The following is a 21,544-nucleotide window of genomic DNA, read 5'->3' on the forward strand; positions in this document are numbered from 1 at the left end:
CACAAAACTATCCTCAGAGTGAGATTTCCAATCATTAGAGTATAACTATCGCACGCCTATCCATTCACGCCTTGATAGAGATCGAAGACGATAGGCTATACCCCACGTGAGCTGTTCGAGGATTCACTTCTAATCGAACTGCCCCAACTATCTGGCGATGAGTAAAATCACAATCTTCAAATTCTCTCAGCTAATCCCACCGCCAGCTTACTCAACTCAAACAGTAGTGTCTGTTTTTAATCATATTGAAAACGGCATTTCACCAACAACCGTTGAAAAATCACTAGAAATTATGTGTACCTCTACTGAAAAGATACAACTAGACTCCTTCTAAAAACCAACAAATCTTGAATACAATCGGGAAATGAATCTATTGCTCGTTCACAATCAAACCAGCGGCTCCCATACCACCACCGATGCACATCGAAACAACGCCGAGCTTAGCTTTAGTGCCTGGATGAATGAAATCGAAGCGGGAGATAAACTCAAACTCACGTTTCATCTCCGGAAGCAGCGTAGCGATTTGCCGGGCACCTGTGCAACCTAATGGGTGACCCAGTGCGATGGCGCCTCCCTTCGGATTCAACTTCTCAGCTGGAATCTTCAACTTGTGGACACAATATCTGATCATGAATAAGAGTGATTCGAAAACCACCAATAAAGGTAACTCACGTGGCTTGACTAGCGAAAGCCTCATTAATCTCGTATATGTCAATGTCAGCAACTTTGAGGCCTGTCTGAGCGAGGACAGCGGGTATGGCCGCCGCGGGACCAATACCCATAATTTCGGGTGGAACTCCAACAGCCGAGAAGCCTTGGAATCTGGCCAGTATCGGAAGCCCCTGTCTCTGGGCCTCATCACGACGAGCGAGAAGCACACAGGCAGCACCATCTGTCACTTGCGAGGCATTGCCTGCAGTAGTGGAACCACCCTTCAAGAAGGCAGGACGGAGAGAAGAAAGACCTACGAGGAGACAAAGGAGTGGTACGAACATGAATGGAGACAAAAATAAATCACCTTCAAAAGTCGTTTCAGGTTTACAACCCTCGTCCTTCGTCACCGTGATGGTCTTAGACTCACCAGTCTTCGGATCAACAATCTTAGTCACCACTGGTACCTTCACCATATCAAAAATGAGCAGCGGAGCGAAGCAGATAAAAACCTCACAATTTCATCGTCGAACAATCCGTCCTTCTGAGCCCTGCTCGCTTTGAGATGTGATTCCACAGCCATTCTGTCTTGGACCTCTCGAGTGATACCGAACCTGATCGAACTTCCCCAAATCTTCTCCCTCTATGAGCAGCCTACTTAGCGGCGACATTTTCGCTGGTCATGCCCATCGGGATGAGACAATTCCTCGCAGCTTCGTGTTCAAAGACATTATCAGAAACTTTACTCGGGTCCAATGCGGACATCATGTCATACCTGACGATGAGACCAAATTATACAACAGAGAGCTCAGCTCAGACACGTACATGCTCATACTCTCAACGCCGCCAGCAAGGCCCACTTTGATGTAGCCGGCTTTGATATCAGAAGCAATGTTGGCTACCGCTTGGAGACCACTCGAACACTGCCGATTGATTGAAACCGTAGGGACCTCGATCGGGATACCGGCCATCAAGGCGGCCATACGAGCTGGAACAACTCCAGAACCTGAATCGATACACTTTTCCGATTCAATATGTGATCTGAACGGCCTACCAGATTGAAGCACATTGCCCATCTGGACGTCACCAATGGTCTTGGGGTCAACGCCGGTCCTCTCGACAACGGCCTTCATAACCGGACACATCATATCCTCGACCGAAGTGGTACGGAAGGAACCCCTCTTAGCCTGAATCAACCACTAACAACATCGCCATGAACTGTCATAACAACTTACCTTACAGAGTGGCGTCCTCAACGCTGCACAGATAACTACGTCATCTGGCTTCTTCTCATCCTTATAGGTATTGGACTGGCCACCAGCAACATGGGTAGATACAGCAGCTACGCGTTCCATAGATGAATAAAAATGTGACCCTGGCAAGGCTAACTACATGCGACCGTACTCCAACATACGCATCTTCAGCACTACATTTACCATTAACGAATACTTCGACCGAAGTACCCACCATACGAACGCAAGATACAAACCTTCAAGAAAAATCGATCACCCTAGCGAGCGCACATCACAACGGCGCATTTACACTGAAACTTCAACACGGCCTCAGCCTTCGGGAAATATCAGTTAGAGCACAAGAAAATAATAATCAGCGATAATAAATATGTCCATTCTATCAGAGGAATATAGTAGATCTAATAATGTGAAAAAATACCTAATTTCCGCCGACCATCTGGATCCCAGGTAGACTCTCAGCCGCTTGCGGCCTGGTACCCTCATCAGTGGACGGCGACCTGGCATGCTTTCCGTCCAACTGGTACGCCGCATGAGGGTTATGCGCAGACAAATCATATCCTCTCACTTCGTGGTCTTCATGAACACGGAAAATCTTGAGGAATCTCATCACACCAAATACGATGATACTGCAACCGCCGACATAAGCCATGATGGCCACCACAGCGAGCAGTTGAATACCAAACTGGTAACCAGCACCAACATTTGGGGCGAAACTCATAGAACTCATACCCTTCGCGAAGTCGAAGAAGGGGACAGCCAGGACGCCCCACGTTCCGCAAACACCGTGGATAGGGAAAGCATCTAGAGGATCGTCAATCTTCAAATAACGAATGCCTACAGCGGCACACTGGTAGAAAATACCACCGATGGCTCCAATGATAATAGCGCTACCAGGAATGACGATAGCACAGCTAGCAGTGATCGAGACCAGACCGGCTAAGATGCCGTTACACACTGCGGCAACGTCGAATTTGTGACTAGGAAGAATACCAAAACGAATGATAAATAGAGTAAATCCACCAGAGGCACCAGAGAGGACAGTGTTAACAGCGGCTAGAGCGGCAGTATGTGCAGTAGCGGCATCACTCATGGTTAGTGTCGAGCCAGCATTGAAACCAAACCAGCCAAACCACAATATAAAGACGCCGATGACGATTAGAGGGATCGAATGGGGATCGAAAATAGCTTGATCAACTCTAGGATCAAACCTTCCCTTACGAGGACCCAATATAAAAGCGCCTACAAGAGCACCGGTGCCACCAGTAAGGTGGATTATACCGCTACCGGCAAAGTCGAAGTACGGTGAATCGAAGTCGTTGGTGAGCCAGAACTCGCCACTCCAACCCCAGGCCACAATAAAAGGATAAATGAACCCCGTCATGATCGCCGAGTACACGAAGTAGCTCACAGAATTGACACGTTCAGCTACACCTCCTGAAACGATAGTCGCTGCAGTAGCCGAGAAAGCCCATTGGAAGAACCAATCCTTAAGGGCGTATTCACCAGCAACTGGCACGTTGCTACCATCAGCAGGCCAGGAAGTGAGGCCACGCCCAAAGAAACCATGTGATTCACCATAGCCGTAGGCAATAGCAAAACCAAAAGCCCACCAGAAGAGAGTACCAACACAGACGTCTATGAGGTTCTTTAGGAGAATGTTCTGCACGTTATAAACTCTAACGGCACCAGCTTCAAGAGAAGCGAACCCGGCCTGCATGAACATAACCAATGCACCGCAGACGATGAGCCAAATGGTGTTGGTAGAGGCAGCAAGACCATCGTTAGTGACCGTCTGAAGGCCTCTAGAGGACTCTTCCAAGTCGGCTACTCGAGCTTGCAGCAGGCGGTAATCTCGGACTAGATCAGCGATGCTCGAGTCATCGGACGCTGTGACAACGATGAGCATCATCAACAACATGAAGAAGGTCGATGAAACCATTAAAGACACCATGGCAGTAACTAACAAGCAGAGTTGATTACACCTGTGATCAAATTGTGTATCACATCAAGTCGACTCAGGAATAACCACATAATGAGCTCATACTCTCGGGCGAGCGCCGAGTCTCGCATTGTGTGTTACAGATCGATTTGGGACGATGACAGAATTTGTGTCACACAAATGTTCTCATCGATTTTTCTGGTATCACATGCATAGTATAAAAGGCGCGGATTCGCAGGCGGACGAGGGCACCAAAAGTAACTTCGTCGATACGGCTGAAGGGATGCCAATTCCAACGAGGTACGGGAGTCAATCTCGGTGTGAGTAAGGCTACTCCCGTCCGAGAAGTAACGTTTTTAACTTAGAGAAATCCAACATTTGAAAACAGAGTTGGAAAATAGGGTCATTCGGCTTCGGATAGCTGTACTTCCGAACCCAGAGAAAATCTGGAATTTTACGACAAACTTTGGTGCGTCATTTTCATCCCAACTCGGAAAGGCTTCCTTTAAGAGAAGTTGGTATCGGAAAACAGAGCCCATTGATCAGTCTTTGACATTGTTGCTCATTTTGCATAATCCAGTGGTGTATTGCGAGTAAATGCGGTCGTTGATCCCGGTTGAATCGACCACCCCGAGCCACGCTCATCGACAGGAGCCCATTATTGATCACTCAGTTGTGAACTCAAACCCTCGTCATTCACTACTACTGCTATTACTATGTCAAACAGGGGTTCACATGAGATCCAAAAGAATACATTCGTTATTATGGGCTTTGAAAATATAAAATCAGTTCAGCGGAGAGAACTCATGTGCTACTAAGATCGTCAAAGTCATGAGCTCGGGAATCCACACTGACCCCAGCACTCAAGTCATTTGGCTTCAGCGTTGGTCGGCCAGCAGCAGCAGGAGCCGGCGGCCGACGGCATCGTTCTACCGTGGGAGGTACGTCAATGCGGAGGAACTGTACCATCCGGAAGAGCCCAAAGACCAACAAACTAGAGACTCCGACGAATGCTGTGATCACTACAACCGCAAGGAGTTGAATGCCGAATTGGTATCCAACACCAACGTTTGGCGCAAAACTGACCGCATCGAAGCCTTCTGAGAAATCTACAAGGGCTACTGCCAACACACCCCATATACCGCCAATTCCGTGTATAGGAAAAGCATCTACTGGATCGTCTATCTTCAATAGACGTATCGACCATGATGCTATTTGATACAGTATTCCGCCGACAACGCCCACGATCAGAGCCCCACTGGGCGTGACATTGGCACAAGAAGCCGTGATAGACACTAAGCCAGCGAGGATACCATTGCACAGTGCTTTAACGTTATATTTGTGATGTTTCAGCATTATGTATCGCAACGTGAAGGTTGACAATCCACCAGCTGCTGCAGCCAACGTTACGTTGACGGCGATCAAGCTAGCAGTGAGTGCTTGGGTAGAAGTATGCAATGCACGTGTTGATCCCATGTTGAAACCAAACCAGCCGAACCATAAGAAGATAGTGCCGAGTACTATCAGAGGCAGCGAATGAGGCTCGAAGACTATCTGACTGACGCCTTCCTTAAAGCGCCCTGACCGTGAACCCAGGACGATACTGCCAACGAGCGCACCAATTCCCCCTGTTAGATGAATAACTCCGCTACCCGCATAATCGTAGTAGGGAGATTGGAAGGACGTCCGTAGCCAACCATCAGGATTCCACGTCCAGGACACAACTACGGGATAGATAACACCAGTCATAACAGCAGAGTAGATAAGATAGCTTTCTATTCGGGCTCGTTCAGCGATACCCCCAGACACTATCGTTGCTGCAGTCGTCGAGTACCCCCATTGGAAGAACCACTCAGAGAGAGAGAACACGCCAGCTGAAGGCGTAGTGCTGTCAGTTGGCCATGACAATAGACCTTGACCGAAGAAAGCATGCTGAGTCTCCTGGAGACTGTACGCGATAGCGAAGCCGGTGGCCCACCAGCAGATGCCACCAACACAGATGTCGAGCACGTTCTTGAATAGGATACTCTCGACGCTATTGATCCTTACAGAGCCCACCTCTAGCGAAGCGAAACCGACTTGCATGAAAAAAATGAGAACTCCACAGCAGAGCACCCATAGAGTGTCAGTGGCAAAGGACAATTCCTTCACGGCCTCCTCTAGAGAGGAAATAACCGTGGGGTCAATAGAGGTTTGTAAATAGCGAAGATCAATAGTAGTCAGCGGGTCTACTGAGGAGACCGCATCTTCAACGCCTGCCGATTGAGCGATGGAAGCCACTACTAGACCCATAGTCAGTAGCAGCAACAGTTGTCGTCGTGTAATTGAGGAGAACATGGAAGCCGCTAACGAGGCTGTTGACAGCAGCGGAGTGTAATAGTAATTATTAGTTAATAAATGGCTACAAGAGTGCATCATCACTGTGGTATATTAACCCACTTGCTTGAGATCTCGCGAGACCGATGAATTTAAAACCCGAAGCAGCAATTGTAGGAAAAGGTTACACAGGAAGAGGCATTCGAAAGCCGATGGAATCATCTTCGACGCTCACTATTCCTCCCGTCCTCATCATCGTCCGCATGCTTATCTTCGATCAACGCATCTGACGCACGACAGAAGTTATGCTGAAAGCAAGCGAAGTGCGACTTACAGTTAAGCGCGCAGAGGGCCGAGATTAGTGACAGCTGTATGATCGTGGATTTCCAGGGCAAGTTAGATATGACGTCCTATATAGAACACCCTAGACCAAGAAGCAGAATCTTGACGAACCGACTACCATCAAAGGCTGAGGATCAGGGAGGTTGGGATTTCCGCTTTGGCATCTTAGTATAGTGGACATGCTCAGGAAGGGCGTTGTCAGAACAGCGCCGTGGCCAACGAGGCATGCTCGCAGCTGAGGGGGATGTGATGCTGTTATTGATAGAAGATGGAACCAGTACCCACCACAAGCTCGTCTGTTTTGTCTAAGTTGGGATGCCGCGATCGCAAGAAGGACATGACCCATTGAGAAAACTCCTCATATGATAGAGATATCATGTAAGGGATAACACCGGACCAAAGGCCGCCAACGCCGTCATACCTGAGTGACATGAGCTAGGATTGAACCTGGAATCTCCCGCTAGCCAACCAAATTTCCCCACCAACTTAGCGCCATGTGGATTATTACTTCACAGTTTCTTCGAAGCACTGCTGCAACCCACAATCCAAGATTGGGTCCTGACCATACACAGCAATACGAGCTGTTGCCAAGAGCAATGGATAGGTAATGAACTCCACAGCGTATCTAATGACCACGTGGTGATACTACCAAGGTACTGGGTATACTACCTATATGCTGCCTTCTTCTTCGGGCCTACATCACAGCTCGTAAGAGGATACTTGAGGAAGACTTTAGCACAACTGTGTAGGATGTTGACCTAACAAAAACAGGGGGGCGACTCATGAGGTGTAGCCGCCCAGTAGTCAGTGTAGCAATGAGGGGCCGCTATGCCATTCAGGAATCTATTTGGCGAATAGAGGGGTCGCTATGCCATTCAGGAATCTATTTGGCGAATAGAGAGGTCGCTATGCCATTCAGGAATCTATTTGGCGAATAGAGGGGTCGCTATGCCATTCAGGAATCTATTTGGCGAATAGAGTGGTCGCTATGCCATTCAGCAATCTATTTGGCGAATAAAGGGGTCACTATGCCATTCGGGAATCTATTTGGCGAATAGAGGGGTCGCTATGCCACTCAGGAATCTATTCGGCGAATAGAGAGGTCGCTATGCCATTCAAGAATCTAATTGGCGAGTAGAGGGGTCGCTAGGCCATTCACGAATCTATTTCACGAGCAGAGGGACCCCTATGCTACTAAAAAATCTATATGCCGAGTACAGAGAGCCGCTATGCAGCTCAGGGATTTATCTGCCGGACAGTAGGGCCACTATGCCATTCAGGGACCTATTTGCCGAACAGGCGGACAGCATTGCCACTCAGGAATCATTTTGCCGAACAAGAGGGCCGCTATGCCACTCACGAATGTTTGCTGAATATGGGGCCGCTATGCCACTCAGGATACTCGCCGAGTAGGGGGCCGCTATGCCATTCAGGAATGTTTACCGAATAGGGGACCGCTATGCCACTCAGGAATCTTGTTGTCGAACAAGAGGGCCGCTATGCCACTCAGGAATGTTTGCCGAATATGGGGCCGCTATGCCACTCAGGATACTCGTCGAGTGGGGGGTCGCTATGCCACTCAGGAATGTTTACCGAATAGGGGACCGCTATGCCACTCAGGAATCTTTTTGCCGAACAAGAGGGCCGCTATGCCACTCAGGAATGTTTGCCGAATATGGTGCCGCTATGCCACTCAGGATACTCGCCGAGTAGGGGGACGCTATGCCACTCAGGAATGTTTACCGAATAGAGGACCGCTATGCCACTCAAGAATGTTCCCCAGCTAGGGGGTCGCCATGCCAGTCAGGAATGTTGGCCGAATAGAGGGCCGCCATGCCACTCAGGATATTTGCCGAATAGGTGGCCGCTATACCACTCAGGAATATATTTGCCGAATAGGGGGCCGCTATACCACTCAGGAATATATTTGCCGAATAGGGGGCCGCTATACCACTCAGGAATCTATTTGCCGAATAGGTGGCCACTATACCACTCAGGAATCTATTTGCCGAAGAGGAGGGCTGCTACGTCTTCCTGTTGGGGTATCACATACATGAGTAAAGACTCTTCGAGTTTGATTACTTATGAACTTCCGTACTCCATATTTGCAGATTGGTGAACAAGTTTAGCGATGAACTTTGAATAAGATTTCTATTTCACCACTCAGGACTACCATTCCATGATTGGAGAGGACAGTTTCGCTCAAGGTATCAATTTAGACGGACAAAACGACTCGCTACGTCTTAGGTCGGCTGATATAGTACTCAAGTATCCAAATTCCTATAATGCCAATGAGCTCGTATACCGGTCCGACATCCTTAGTACATCAGCTCCTCGGTACAGTGCGGCCACACCGTAGACATGTTTAATATCCTTCATCTTGTGCAACACCAGAGGCATCCGAATCTTCTGAACCTTTCGCATAGCCATCAACTCAGGGTCCTTGTACACCAAAAGCCGGGCATTGGCCTGAAGTTGGAGAAGTATACGGAGATCCACTCAAAGTAACTAATACCATGAACATAGGATAGGTGAGCAAAAGCGTTGGGGAAGGGACCAGGTCTTTGAAGAGCTGCTTCACTGTACTTCCGTCGTCGTATTTAGTCATTGAGACAAACAACAAACTAATCCCAAGATTGTCAAGTATTATCCTTGAAGGACACATACCAAGACTTCTTGGGTTGAGTCCAGCTACTATACTACGACCTATTCTCTAGCCGAACAACTCAAGGATTCATAATGGACCCTTGAGATCGGACGTCACTATCATTTACAGAAATGGGCCTACCATGAAGACTCACGGGTCAATCAGGATGAACCGTACCCGCCGTATGCCTCAAACAATGAGTACTGAATCAGATCTCGTGGGGTTTTACTATCGATTCACGTCACTTGGCAACCAAATTCCCCTTCGTGGCGAACCAAAGCCCAATCCTATCCTGCACTCATGTGCAAGTTACAACTTAATTGGTGTAAGAAGATTCCCAAAGGAAACAATCAGTGTCAATATTGAACAACGGCGAAGCTTGAGCAGGGAAACGTTGATAACCTGAATAACCTTCACCACCTTGCTTGCTTGGCACTTTCCAAATCGGCAATGGGGAACAATTCAGATCATTAGATTATTGAGTCCATGAGGTACTTGGTCACAGCGTGACCGTCATACTCGTCGAGTGGATGTATGAAGAATGGCATTCCGGCCCCAGTTTCGATTTGACCAACGCCGGCCAGTGACCTAGGATGCCGAAAGCACTCCTCTCCTTGCAAAGAATCTTGAGGTCGCACCAAATGAGGGCGAGCGCGTCCTCCAACGGCGCATGCTCATGCGTGCAGGAAATCTCGCTCGCCACCCGTCGCGCATCCAAACATTTCCGTGGTATTCGAATGTGAAGTCGCATCCTCGTGTACACTATCGAATATTCTGCATTCTCTCACTCAGGTTTTCAAGCTCTTCGACATCTTTAAAAATGGCTAAGAAGTCCCCCGCTATCGGTATCGATCTTGGTACTACTTATTCCTGTGTTGGCGTCTGGAAAAACGACACGGTTGAGATCATCGCCAATGACCAGGGTAACCGTACCACCCCTTCCTATGTTGCCTTCACCGACACCGAGAGGTTGATCGGCGATGCCGCCAAAAACCAGGTTGCCAGAAACCCTGAGAACACCGTCTTTGATGCCAAGCGTCTCATTGGCCGCAAGTTCAACGATCAGGTCGTTCAGCACGATATAAAGTTATGGCCTTTTAAGGTCTCTTCTGGTGCAGATGGCAAGCCTATGATCGAGGTGCACTATCAGGGCGAGGTCAAGAAGTTCCATGCTGAAGAGATCTCGTCTATGGTGCTGGTAAAGATGAAGGAGACTGCTGAGGCATATCTTGGCACTAAGGTCGACGATGCCGTCGTCACTGTCCCTGCATACTTCAACGATTCTCAGAGACAGGCCACCAAGGATGCCGGTTCCATTGCTGGTCTCAACGTCCTTCGTATCATCAACGAGCCTACTGCCGCGGCTATCGCCTACGGTCTCGATAAGAAGGGTGAGGGTGAGAAGAACGTCCTCATCTATGATCTTGGTGGCGGAACCTTCGATGTCTCCCTCTTGACCATCGAGGATGGTATCTTCGAGGTCAAGGCCACTGCTGGTGATACTCATTTGGGTGGTGAGGATTTCGATAACCGCATCCTGGATTTCTGCATGCAGGACTTCAAGCGTAAGAATCGTGGCAAGACTATCGAGGGCAACCAGAGGGCTATGCGTCGTCTTCGTACTCAGTGCGAGCGCGCTAAGAGGACTCTCTCTTCCTCTACCCAGGCCAGCATTGAGATCGATTCTCTGTTCGAGGGTATCGATTACAACTGCACTCTCTCCCGTGCTCGTTTCGAGGAGCTTTGCATGGACTACTTTCGTAATTCCATGGGTCCTGTCGAGAAATGTCTCCGTGATTCTGGCATCGACAAGCGCAATGTACACGAAGTTGTCCTTGTTGGTGGTTCCACTCGTATCCCTAAGGTTCAGTCTATGATTCAGGATTTCTTCAATGGCAAGGAGCCTTGCAAGTCCATCAACCCTGATGAGGCTGTTGCTTTCGGTGCCGCTGTTCAGGCTGCTATTCTCACCGGTGAGGGTTCCAGCCAGGTCCAGGACCTCCTACTTTTGGATGTGACTCCTCTTTCCCTCGGTCTCGAGACTGCCGGCGGTGTTATGACCAAGCTCATTGAGCGTAACACTACCATCCCTACCAAGAAGAACCAGACCTTCACCACTTACGCTGATAACCAGCCTGGTGTGTTGATCCAGGTCTTTGAGGGTGAGCGTGCTATGACCAAGGACAACAACATTCTCGGCAAGTTCCACCTGGATGGCATCCCGCCAGCTCCTCGTGGCGTCCCCCAGATCGAGGTTACCTTCGATATTGATGCTAATGGTATCCTCAACGTGAGTGCTCAGGATAAGTCCACTGGCAAGAGCAACAAGATCACTATCACCAACGAGAAGGGCCGTCTCTCCCAGGCTGATATTGACCGCATGGTCAACGAGGCCGAGAAGTACAAGGCTGAGGATGAGGCCAACAAGGAGAAGGTTGAAGCCAAGAACGGTCTCGAGAACTACTGCTACACTCTGAAGAACACTCTTCAGGACGAGAAGCTCAAGGATAAGATCTCTGATGATGACAAGGCCGCTATCGAGAAGGCTGTTTCCGAGGCTCTGGACTGGCTCGACAAGAATCAGTTGGCCGAGAAGGAAGAATTCGAGGCTAAGCAGAAGGAAGTTGAAGGTGTTGTCAACCCCATCATGATGAAGGTCTACCAGGCTGCTGGTGGTGGAGCTAGTGGTATGCCCGAGGGTGGATCGCCGCCTCCTGCTGCCGGTGGTTCGGGACCTACTGTGGAAGAGGTCGACTAATTATATTCGGGCGAACTCTAATAGTGCATATTCTCTTTTTTTAGAATGACGAGATTCTATAAGCCACATACAAACACCGTAAAGACACCCCATCTGTATTCATGTCGTCTTGTGTTGCCAGTCTTTTCAATCTCGACAACGGTCTGTTCTTTCTTAGGTCACCAAGTGGTGTGGAAAGGAATGTCGTAAGATGTCAACGTGCATGCAAGTGCATGCGCGGTCACAGTCAATTAGCTATAGATCACCTTCGGGCGCGCGCCTTATGTATCTAATTCGTTCATAGTCTCCTCTTAAACCATGTCCGACAAGAAGTCTCCCGCTATTGGTATCGATCTCGGTACCACCTACTCCTGTGTCGGCGTTTGGAAGAACGACACTGTCGAGATTGTCGCCAATGACCAGGGTAACCGTACCACTCCTTCCTATGTTGCTTTCACCGACACCGAGAGGTTGATCGGTGATGCCGCTAAGAACCAGGTTGCCAGGAACCCTGAGAACACCGTCTTCGATGCCAAGCGTCTCATTGGCCGCAAGTTCAACGATCCCGTTGTTCAACACGATATGAAGATGTGGCCCTTCAAGCTTATTGATGGTTCTGATGGCAGGCCCATGATTGAGGTCACCTTCAAGGGTGAGACTAAGAGGTTCCACGCCGAGGAAATCTCCTCCATGGTCCTCACCAAGATGAGAGAGACTGCTGAGGCCTTCCTCGGGACCAAGGTCAACGATGCCGTCGTGACTGTCCCTGCTTACTTCAACGATTCCCAGAGACAGGCCACCAAGGATGCCGGTTCCATTGCTGGTCTCAACGTCCTTCGTATCATCAACGAGCCTACTGCCGCTGCTATCGCCTACGGTCTCGATAAGAAGGGTGAGGGTGAGAAGAACGTCCTCATCTACGATCTTGGTGGCGGAACCTTCGATGTCTCCCTCTTGACCATCGAGGATGGTATCTTCGAGGTCAAGGCCACTGCTGGTGATACTCATTTGGGTGGTGAGGATTTCGATAACCGCATCCTCGACTTCTGCATGCAGGACTTCAAGCGCAAGAATCGTGGCAAGACCATCGAGGGCAACCAGAGGGCTATGCGTCGTCTTCGTACTCAGTGCGAGCGCGCTAAGAGGACTCTCTCTTCCTCTACCCAGGCCAGCATTGAGATCGACTCTCTGTTCGAGGGTATCGATTACAACTGCACTCTCTCTCGTGCTCGTTTCGAGGAGCTCTGCATGGACTACTTCCGTAACACCATGGGCCCCGTTGAGAAGGTTCTCCGTGATTCTGGCATCGACAAGCGCAATGTTCATGAGGTCGTTCTTGTTGGTGGTTCCACTCGTATCCCTAAGGTTCAGTCTATGATTCAGGACTTCTTCAATGGCAAGGAGCCTTGCAAGTCCATCAACCCTGATGAGGCTGTCGCTTTCGGTGCCGCTGTTCAGGCTGCTATTCTCACCGGTGAGGGTTCCAGCCAGGTCCAGGACCTCTTGCTTCTGGATGTGACTCCTCTCTCTCTCGGTCTCGAGACTGCCGGCGGTGTTATGACCAAGCTCATTGAGCGTAACACTACCATCCCTACCAAGAAGAACCAGACCTTCACCACCTACGCTGATAACCAGCCCGGTGTGTTGATCCAGGTCTTCGAGGGTGAGCGTGCTATGACCAAGGATAACAACATTCTCGGCAAGTTCCACCTGGATGGCATCCCGCCAGCTCCCCGTGGTGTCCCCCAGATCGAGGTTACCTTCGATATTGATGCTAATGGTATCCTCAACGTGAGTGCTCAGGATAAGTCCACTGGCAAGAGCAACAAGATCACTATCACCAACGAGAAGGGTCGTCTCTCCCAGGCTGATATCGATCGCATGGTCAACGAGGCCGAGAAGTACAAGGCTGAGGATGAGGCCAACAAGGAGAAGGTTGAAGCCAAGAACGGTCTCGAGAACTACTGCTACACTCTGAAGAACACTCTTCAGGATGAGAAGCTCAAGGATAAGATCTCGGATGAGGACAAGGCCGCTATCGAGAAGGCTGTCAACGAGGCTCTCGAGTGGTTGGACAAGAATCAGTTGGCCGAGAAGGAAGAGTTCGAGGCTAAGCAGAAGGAAGTTGAGGGTGTTGTTAACCCCATCATGATGAAGGTCTACCAGGCTGCTGGTGGTGATGCTGGCGCTGCCCCTGGTGCCGCTCCCGGAGAGGGTCCTGCACCCGGTGGTGCTCCTTCCGGTCCCACTGTCGAGGAGGTCGACTAAGCATTCTAAGAGATGTCTTTGGGCGCATATGACGTACATTTGATCTGCTGGTTGGATTGCATAGAAACTCGAGATGAGTATTCGATTAACGCGGTATTTCAACACACACCTGAATTGTACGACTGTAGTGTTAGTCAATTGCATGAATTCGAAGACAAATAAACGAGTACTCTCCATTATAAATCCAACTTCATTGTTCAATCAGTTTGGCCGTAGTAGATGACGCTTTTCCACTGGGGGCACCATACTAGTTTGCCGATGAGAAGCTGACGTCATGCTTTTACATTCATACTCGATTTCTACGAATTGTTGGCAAGACGCAACGAATCTGCTTTGTCGAGATGTCTGATAATCCGGAGAGCTTGATCGCAGGGCTTATCTCACCTGATCATCGTACTGGAAACTGTTCACAGTAGACAGTAGACAATTTATCGACTCAATCGAACAGGATATAACAAAGCTTTGTGCAACGCTGCGCCGTGTCCCCCTTCCCAGATTGTCTGCTATATTTCATCATCGGTTCCATTCATACTCTATTTGTTTACCATGTCTGATAAGAAAACTCCCGCTATCGGTATTGATCTTGGTACTACCTACTCCTGTGTAGGTGTCTGGAAAAACGACGCTGTCGAGATCATCGCCAATGACCAGGGTAACCGTACCACCCCTTCCTATGTTGCCTTCACCGACACCGAGAGGTTGATCGGTGATGCCGCTAAGAACCAGGTTGCCAGGAACCCTGAGAACACCGTCTTTGATGCCAAGCGTCTCATTGGCCGCAAGTTCGACGATCCCGTTGTTCAGCACGATAGGAAGATGTGGCCTTTCAAGGTTGTGAGTGGCTCTGATGACAAGCCGATCATTGAGGTCGACTATAAGGGCGAGCACAAACAGTTCCATGCCGAGGAGATCTCCTCCATGGTTCTTGGTTATATGAAGGAGACTGCCGAGGCCTTCTTGGGCTCTAAGGTCAATGATGCTGTTATCACTGTCCCTGCTTATTTCAACGATTCCCAGAGACAGGCCACCAAGGATGCCGGTTCCATTGCTGGTCTTAACGTCCTTCGTATCATCAACGAGCCTACTGCCGCTGCTATCGCCTACGGTCTCGATAAGAAAGGTGAGGGTGAGAAGAACGTCCTCATCTACGATCTTGGTGGCGGAACCTTCGATGTCTCCCTCTTGACCATCGAGGATGGTATCTTCGAGGTCAAGGCTACTGCTGGTGATACTCATTTGGGTGGTGAAGATTTCGATAACCGCATCCTCGACTTCTGCATGCAGGACTTCAAGCGTAAGAATCGTGGCAAGACCATCGAGGGCAACCAGAGGGCCATGCGTCGTCTCCGTACTCAGTGCGAGCGCGCTAAGAGGACTCTCTCTTCCTCTACCCAGGCTACTATCGAGATTGATTCCCTTTTCGAGGGTATCGATTACAACTGCACTCTATCTCGTGCTCGTTTCGAGGAGCTCTGCATGGACTACTTCCGTAACACTATGGGCCCCGTTGAGAAGGTTCTTCGTGATGCTGGTATTGACAAGAGGAGTGTCAACGAGATCGTTCTTGTCGGCGGTTCCACTCGTATCCCCAAGGTCCAATCCATGATCAAGGAGTTCTTCAATGGCAAGGAGCCTGCTAAGTCCATTAACCCTGATGAGGCTGTCGCCTACGGTGCCGCTGTTCAGGCTGCTATTCTCACCGGTGAGGGTTCCAGCCAGGTCCAGGACCTCCTGCTTTTGGATGTGACTCCTCTCTCCCTCGGTCTCGAGACTGCCGGCGGTGTTATGACCAAGCTCATTGAGCGTAACACTACCATCCCCACTAAGAAGGCTCAGACCTTCACCACCTACGCTGATAACCAGCCCGGTGTGTTGATCCAGGTCTTCGAGGGTGAGCGTGCTATGACCAAGGATAACAACATTCTCGGCAAGTTCCAGCTCGAGGGTATTCCCCCAGCTCCTCGTGGTGTCCCCCAGATCGAGGTTACCTTCGATATTGATGCTAATGGTATCCTCAACGTGAGTGCTCAGGATAAGTCCACTGGCAAGAGCAACAAGATCACTATCACCAACGAGAAGGGTCGTCTCTCCCAGGCTGATATCGATCGCATGGTCAACGAGGCCGAGAAGTACAAGGCTGAGGATGAGGCCAACAAGGAGAAGGTTGACGCCAAGAACGGTCTCGAGAACTACTGCTACACTCTGAAGAACACCCTTCAGGACGAGAAGCTCAAGGATAAGATCTCGGATGAGGACAAGGCCGCTATCGAGAAGGCTGTCAACGAGGCTCTCGAGTGGTTGGACAAGAATCAGTTGGCCGAGAAGGAAGAGTTCGAGGCTAAGCAGAAGGAAGTTGAGGGTGTTGTTAACCCTATTATGATGAAGGTCTACCAGGCTGCTGGTGGTGATGCTGGCGCTGCTCCTGACGCCGCTCCCGGTGCCCCTGGTGCTCCTGGTGCTGGTGCTGCCCCTACCGGTAGCAGTTCCGGTCCGACTGTCGAGGAAGTTGATTAAATCTGAACTCACACACTTTTACAAGAGTTGTTTCAAATACCGTTCGACTTGAAGGCTTTAGTTTTCATCAGTTGATGAGCAAACATGTACAAAACTCGTGGATGTATGGGTGGAAGGGTTGAATACAGTAGGCAAACTGTCGTAATATAAACCGGCCCCAAGATCAGATTGCCATTCGGCACTACCCTCGAAAGTTGGGGTTGAGACTTTGAACCCCTGCTCTGAACTGATGCTTGGGTACCCTACTCTGAACTTCAGAGCAGGGTCTATATGAGGGTCTTGATGTAACAGGTGATCCAGAGCATCTACTCTTGAACGAGAAATCAGGATCATTGCGATGATATATGAGTCTTCGACCTGCTTCGATAATTTATCGAAGCATTAAATCTACAGTTGATTATTTGGCTGATTAGAAATCTTATTCGATATACCTTGCTTATGAGGCATAATTTTCAGGTGATTCCATTGAGTCTGAGTATTTTTAAGAATCAGGGAATCACGGTTTGAATCAGACATTCTCGACAAGATACACTCTTGTCGCTACACCCAGTAACTGAAAGTCAGAAGTTCAAGAAAGGAAGAAGACCTCACTCTTTGAGGTCAGAATTCGGGAGGTTCGGTCCGCATCCTAGAACGTTCCCTGCTGCACTAGAGGAATGACGGAAATCTTTCGTACATCTAACTTTTCAATATGTTCACTAGAACGTCGGAGTCAACTTAACAAGTCGGCTAACTCTGGGCCTCGACTATTGAGCTCGAACAGCGTAATCCATTCGGAATTGGAGTGTACTAAGGAGTCCCCACTATGGTAAGAGTACTACTACTGTTAGTACGCAGTAGCGTACTAGCGTAGTAGCGTTTATTGACTCAGTGCCAAAAGCTCTGAATTCAGTGGCTGATTAAAATCAAGGATGAAGGATTTTGCTCGCGATTACGTGATCTGACTCTGTCTCGAGAATTCATACTCAGAAATCTCGACTACTTCTCCTGAACAGGGAATCTGAATCAGTTCTCTCGAATCCGGGTGAGTTGAATCACGAATCGGAACCACGGGGTGAGTCTAAACTTAATCATGGACTCAGATTCGCGAATCAGTATCCGCATACGGTTCCAGCAAACGACAGCCAGTATTTTAACCTGAAGCCCGGAAGCCTGCGATGCAGTCACTCTGAATGGCAGATTACGACCCCAGGGGGTGCTTAGTGAGTGGCCAAGTACGGCTGAGAGTGTATTGTGAGGCTGTGGCGTTGTGGATCCAAGTTAGGTGGTGACTGCACCGAGCTGCACGCAACAACCTTCACCGAGGGTGCGACGAGTGGAAAGAAAATGAGTCAGCCACAATCTGGCGATCGACTCGTAGCGATAGACTCGTCTGGTACTCACGCCGTCCGTTGACGCTTGTGGCTAACAGGACGGTTCGCTTTGATGTCTCGTGAAAGCTGTCCGGAATGTTGTGAACAGGACGCAACCCACTCACGTCCGGGAGGTCTGGTGAACAAAAGAGCCGACCCCCAATACGGGATTCAGTCGGAAGACTAAGCTTCAACCGGAAACCCACACTTGAGCACTTGAAAGTGCTCCAGGTCGCTGGTGTAAAACTAATCTAACTTCTAGCACTCGTATCGTTCTATCGTACTAGCGTTAGTAGTGCGCTACTGCGGGCTAGGCCCATGTAGCATGCGTTATGCATAGATAATGAGTGATTGTATGATCCTGTTGCCCCACACAGAATAGTAGTGCCCATCACTTAAACGCAAAACATATTCCTTGTGAGGAATATTGTAGAGGGACCCATCATCAGGGCATTACCATAATCACAAAACGAATCGACGAGAGTAGCAGCGATCCCGCCAGCTCAACAGTCCAACCGGTTGTTTTACCATGACAGGATACAGGGCAGAAAGATAGAGAAGAAATTCCCGGCCGAGCCACAGCAACCAGAACCTTCAGAAATGACAGAACAATTAAAACCACTACTGACGACGACGGTGACGATGGAGTTCTATGAGGGCATCACCACAGCACCTCAGAGGATATCCCTCCTCAGCACAACAACGGCTCGTCACAGCTACTTGGCATACTTCATGATGGCCTCGTCGGTCAGTACCGCAACATGCTCCAAATCACGGAAGTGCTAAAGAACACCATGAAAGTAGTTGAAAGGATAGTCGGTAATCTCACCTCGTTGTAATCCAAACAGAAACCAACGATGAAATCATCTGGTACCTGAGACAGCCACCACATGATGAATATGAACATCAATATCGACCCTACAGAGAATCCAACAAAGTCACCTCTGAAACCGCACGCTTTGGAAGTTCGTTTTTCAACCAGTGTAGCAACCTACTAGTACGAAAACAATCTCCGTCCATTCATCGTCACAGAAAGGCGCCCACCTTGATGGACTTGGGCCCGAACATTTCCAGATGCTTACAGAACTTGGACAGAGTATTGCCAGTATCAACAATATCCTCAACAATAAGTACGTCCTTATCCTTTAGGACCTGCCACACAACGACTTCATTTCATTTCATCCGAGCTCATTACTGATAGGTCATCGGCCATCACATTCAACTTCCCCGTGCTTTCTGTGTTATGATAGCTTTTAATTCTGACGTAGTGCTCCTGATACGGCGCGTGATGCATATTCGTCGTGTACCTATGGACATCTAATATGCACACGTGCTGGTGACAACATGAAAATTCTGCAGGACTTTCGGGAAATTCTTACTAATTCTTGTGCATTTCTACCTAGATTCGTATGTATAAACTCTCGAACTCAGCTGAGGAAAGCAATCATATATTCCAACACTGAAAGCTGTTCACTCAGTCGCACTCCAACCCCACCTATGAATGCGATTCAGATATCCAACGAGTTCAGAGAAGAACCCACGACTGCCTTTGAGAATACACAGTAAATGCAGCTCAGTATCGCCGTAACTGCCATGAAAAAATTCGACCGCTGCGCCACAAAATTACACAAGCCTCACGATTGACGAATATCCATAGCCAGTTTTTCTGTACGGTCCAGAATGAGCCCCTTTGGCAACATAATCCTCTTCAAATCGTTCTTGTAATGAGGCGGAACCAGGAAATGCTCCAAGTGGTACAGCTCTCTAAAACAACATCCAGAATACTGTCACTAAAAATCCACCCCTGACTACATTACTCATCGTCATCCTTCACAAAGATAGGCTCCTTACGATCAACTCCCTTACCGACATAATCATACGAATAAACAGCCTCTGTGCTGCACTTGTCGCTCATATTAGTAGCCATTCACGTGAGGGGAACTACCAGGGATAACCGATAGGAGGAGCAGTAGTTACCGCATGTCGACCATTCTACCACCAACAGCTACATTAACCTCACACGCTTACCAAAGACAACAAACCTCCCAAAGGTACATAGGGATAAACACTAAACCCAACAAGACAGCCCTCGAGAAAAACTTATCGAATACTTCATATACTCATCAGTGATACATGGAACAGTTCATAGATATTACCTCGAATATAACGTCCGCAGAGATCTCTCATTTTCACTACCTCTTCCCCTTGCCGGTTAGCATAGCACTTCCAACTCATTAACATATAGCGGCTGCACGCATGCACACGCATCTGGATCGACTATTCCTATGCGGAAGGGCGAAACTTGGCATCTCCTTGATGGTATGGCAGGGCGGGTGTGACATCATACATGGGGGAAGTGACAAGGACTGTTACGATGATTGAGAGGGAGTGTTAACACAATGCCGATCTCAGAAGGAGTCAGACTCTAGTCAAACAAGGTATGGGGGTTGAATCAGATGTTATGACGTCTGGAAGGCTCCTTCAACGATGATATGGCCAAGGAGCGGTACGATAAAAATAATAGTTATTATTATCATTATCATCAAGCCGTCTTCATATTTACAACAATTCTTATCATAACTTACCACAAAGGGTATCCAACAACAGTGTTGTTGACATCAGATTTGGACATCTTCACAATTTCAGCAGTAGTGATGATGATGTTATTATTATGATACACTCGAGTGTGTCACGATGGCGGTGAAGTGCAGCAAAGATCTCACTCTTATAATAATACCACTAAGGTTACAAACGCTTCCACATAAATCAGCGCCTCAGTGACGTTTGCTCCTCATGGTAGTTCTTGATGAATAAAGATCCTTCTTCTCACTTACTGGGGATGATGATCCGAATCGTCTGGGACTATAAGTATTAAATATCTAAACGAGATGAATAATATTTCAGTATAAAAATACCGTCCGTGGGATTCGAACCTGGGTGCCGCCTCCACGAATAGTTGATGATGGACCAGTAAGAAAGTGCTCCTTCATCTGAATGCCAATCATCCCAGGATCTCCCCTTCCTCTTTTAATTTGGAAGTTCCTCCATTCCGCATACACCCGCTTCAAAAGTGTCTTCGTTTCCTTCACTGCAGCCAAATACCTACCAATAATAACATCCACTATTATCATTCCGCATGATATTGATATTGATATTAATGATGATGATGATGATGATGATGATGATGATGATGATATTGATGATGATGATGATGATGATGATGATATTAATGATGATGATGATGATGATGATGACGATGATACTACCCTTCCCTAGTAACACAGCTAATACACAGATGTAGAGGATCGGGGGACTCTCGTCTAAGAGTCCCTTCTAGGTATCTACAACAACGCACCAATAATTCCTCATAAACTAGCATCACCTCTTACCCAGATCCCTGTCCTCTCAGACGTAACTTAGCGTTAGACAGCCCAACTATCCTCTTCATATTGCTTCCTTTATTCCCAATGATCCTTCTAGCAACCTGATGATCAAATATTCCGTCACTCGCCACGAAACTCCCCC

General features: G+C 48.6%; 9 protein-coding genes across 10 annotated transcripts in view; 3 read left to right on the plus strand and 6 right to left on the minus strand.

Moving 5' to 3' along the window:
- Nucleotides 1-267: 267 nt before the first annotated feature.
- Pmar_PMAR016603 (3-ketoacyl-CoA thiolase A, peroxisomal precursor, putative) lies at nucleotides 268-2,018 on the minus strand. 2 transcript variants are annotated; one of them, XM_002780362.1, is made up of 9 exons: nucleotides 1,887-2,018; nucleotides 1,706-1,838; nucleotides 1,477-1,657; nucleotides 1,310-1,426; nucleotides 1,169-1,265; nucleotides 1,019-1,118; nucleotides 673-964; nucleotides 496-623; nucleotides 268-453 (listed from the first exon to the last, which is right to left on the minus strand). In XM_002780362.1, exons 1-9 carry the CDS (start codon nucleotides 2,004-2,006, stop codon nucleotides 371-373), a joined length of 1,251 nt encoding a protein of 416 aa, XP_002780408.1. In that variant the 5' UTR covers nucleotides 2,007-2,018; the 3' UTR covers nucleotides 268-370. The 2 variants fall into 2 exon arrangements, with proteins under 2 accessions (XP_002780408.1, XP_002780409.1); XM_002780363.1 differs by having other exon boundaries at nucleotides 268-623.
- A 304-nt stretch (nucleotides 2,019-2,322) lies between these two features.
- Nucleotides 2,323-3,843, minus strand: Pmar_PMAR016604 (Ammonium transporter, putative; the record flags this gene model as incomplete). Its single annotated transcript, XM_002780364.1, has 1 exon — nucleotides 2,323-3,843. The coding sequence occupies one exon, from the start codon at nucleotides 3,841-3,843 to the stop codon at nucleotides 2,323-2,325; it is 1,521 nt and encodes a 506-aa protein (XP_002780410.1).
- Nucleotides 3,844-4,540: 697 nt separating this feature from the next.
- Nucleotides 4,541-6,135, minus strand: Pmar_PMAR016605 (Ammonium transporter, putative; the record flags this gene model as incomplete). Its single annotated transcript, XM_002780365.1, has 1 exon — nucleotides 4,541-6,135. One exon carries the CDS (start codon nucleotides 6,133-6,135, stop codon nucleotides 4,648-4,650), a length of 1,488 nt encoding a protein of 495 aa, XP_002780411.1. The 3' UTR covers nucleotides 4,541-4,647.
- An 870-nt stretch (nucleotides 6,136-7,005) lies between these two features.
- On the minus strand, nucleotides 7,006-9,109 carry Pmar_PMAR016606 (hypothetical protein; the record flags this gene model as incomplete). The annotated part of the gene is made up of 4 exons (XM_002780366.1): nucleotides 7,006-7,126; nucleotides 7,171-7,259; nucleotides 8,827-8,970; nucleotides 9,017-9,109. The coding sequence occupies 4 exons, from the start codon at nucleotides 9,107-9,109 to the stop codon at nucleotides 7,006-7,008; spliced, it is 447 nt and encodes a 148-aa protein (XP_002780412.1).
- Nucleotides 9,110-9,968: 859 nt separating this feature from the next.
- Pmar_PMAR016607 (heat shock protein 70, putative) lies at nucleotides 9,969-11,906 on the plus strand (the record flags this gene model as incomplete). The annotated part of the gene is made up of 1 exon (XM_002780367.1): nucleotides 9,969-11,906. The coding sequence occupies one exon, from the start codon at nucleotides 9,969-9,971 to the stop codon at nucleotides 11,904-11,906; it is 1,938 nt and encodes a 645-aa protein (XP_002780413.1).
- A 290-nt stretch (nucleotides 11,907-12,196) lies between these two features.
- Pmar_PMAR016608 (heat shock protein 70, putative) lies at nucleotides 12,197-14,265 on the plus strand. Its single transcript, XM_002780368.1, has one exon. It carries the CDS (start codon nucleotides 12,204-12,206, stop codon nucleotides 14,151-14,153), a length of 1,950 nt encoding a protein of 649 aa, XP_002780414.1. The 5' UTR covers nucleotides 12,197-12,203; the 3' UTR covers nucleotides 14,154-14,265.
- A 434-nt stretch (nucleotides 14,266-14,699) lies between these two features.
- On the plus strand, nucleotides 14,700-16,667 carry Pmar_PMAR016609 (heat shock protein 70, putative; the record flags this gene model as incomplete). The annotated part of the gene is made up of 1 exon (XM_002780369.1): nucleotides 14,700-16,667. One exon carries the CDS (start codon nucleotides 14,700-14,702, stop codon nucleotides 16,665-16,667), a length of 1,968 nt encoding a protein of 655 aa, XP_002780415.1.
- Nucleotides 16,668-18,572: 1,905 nt separating this feature from the next.
- Pmar_PMAR016610 (hypothetical protein) lies at nucleotides 18,573-19,962 on the minus strand. The gene is made up of 8 exons (XM_002780370.1): nucleotides 19,837-19,962; nucleotides 19,658-19,783; nucleotides 19,515-19,607; nucleotides 19,215-19,326; nucleotides 19,064-19,171; nucleotides 18,942-19,010; nucleotides 18,849-18,893; nucleotides 18,573-18,801 (listed from the first exon to the last, which is right to left on the minus strand). The coding sequence occupies exons 1-8, from the start codon at nucleotides 19,944-19,946 to the stop codon at nucleotides 18,736-18,738; spliced, it is 729 nt and encodes a 242-aa protein (XP_002780416.1). The 5' UTR covers nucleotides 19,947-19,962; the 3' UTR covers nucleotides 18,573-18,735.
- A 541-nt stretch (nucleotides 19,963-20,503) lies between these two features.
- Pmar_PMAR016611 (hypothetical protein) overlaps nucleotides 20,504-21,544 on the minus strand; it is a gene marked incomplete at its 5' end in the record, with an annotated part of 1,516 nt that continues 475 nt past the window's right edge. Inside the window, 4 exons of the mRNA XM_002780371.1 lie at nucleotides 20,504-20,898; nucleotides 20,953-21,121; nucleotides 21,286-21,360; nucleotides 21,409-21,503. Of these exons, the coding sequence (XP_002780417.1) occupies nucleotides 20,794-20,898; nucleotides 20,953-21,121; nucleotides 21,286-21,360; nucleotides 21,409-21,503 (444 nt within the window). The 3' untranslated portion in view covers nucleotides 20,504-20,793. The remainder of the gene's footprint in view (nucleotides 20,899-20,952; nucleotides 21,122-21,285; nucleotides 21,361-21,408; nucleotides 21,504-21,544) is intronic.

The sequence above is a fragment of the Perkinsus marinus genome (assembly GCF_000006405.1).
Source record: "Perkinsus marinus ATCC 50983 genomic scaffold scf_1104296944406, whole genome shotgun sequence".
NCBI lineage: Eukaryota > Perkinsozoa > Perkinsida > Perkinsidae > Perkinsus > Perkinsus marinus.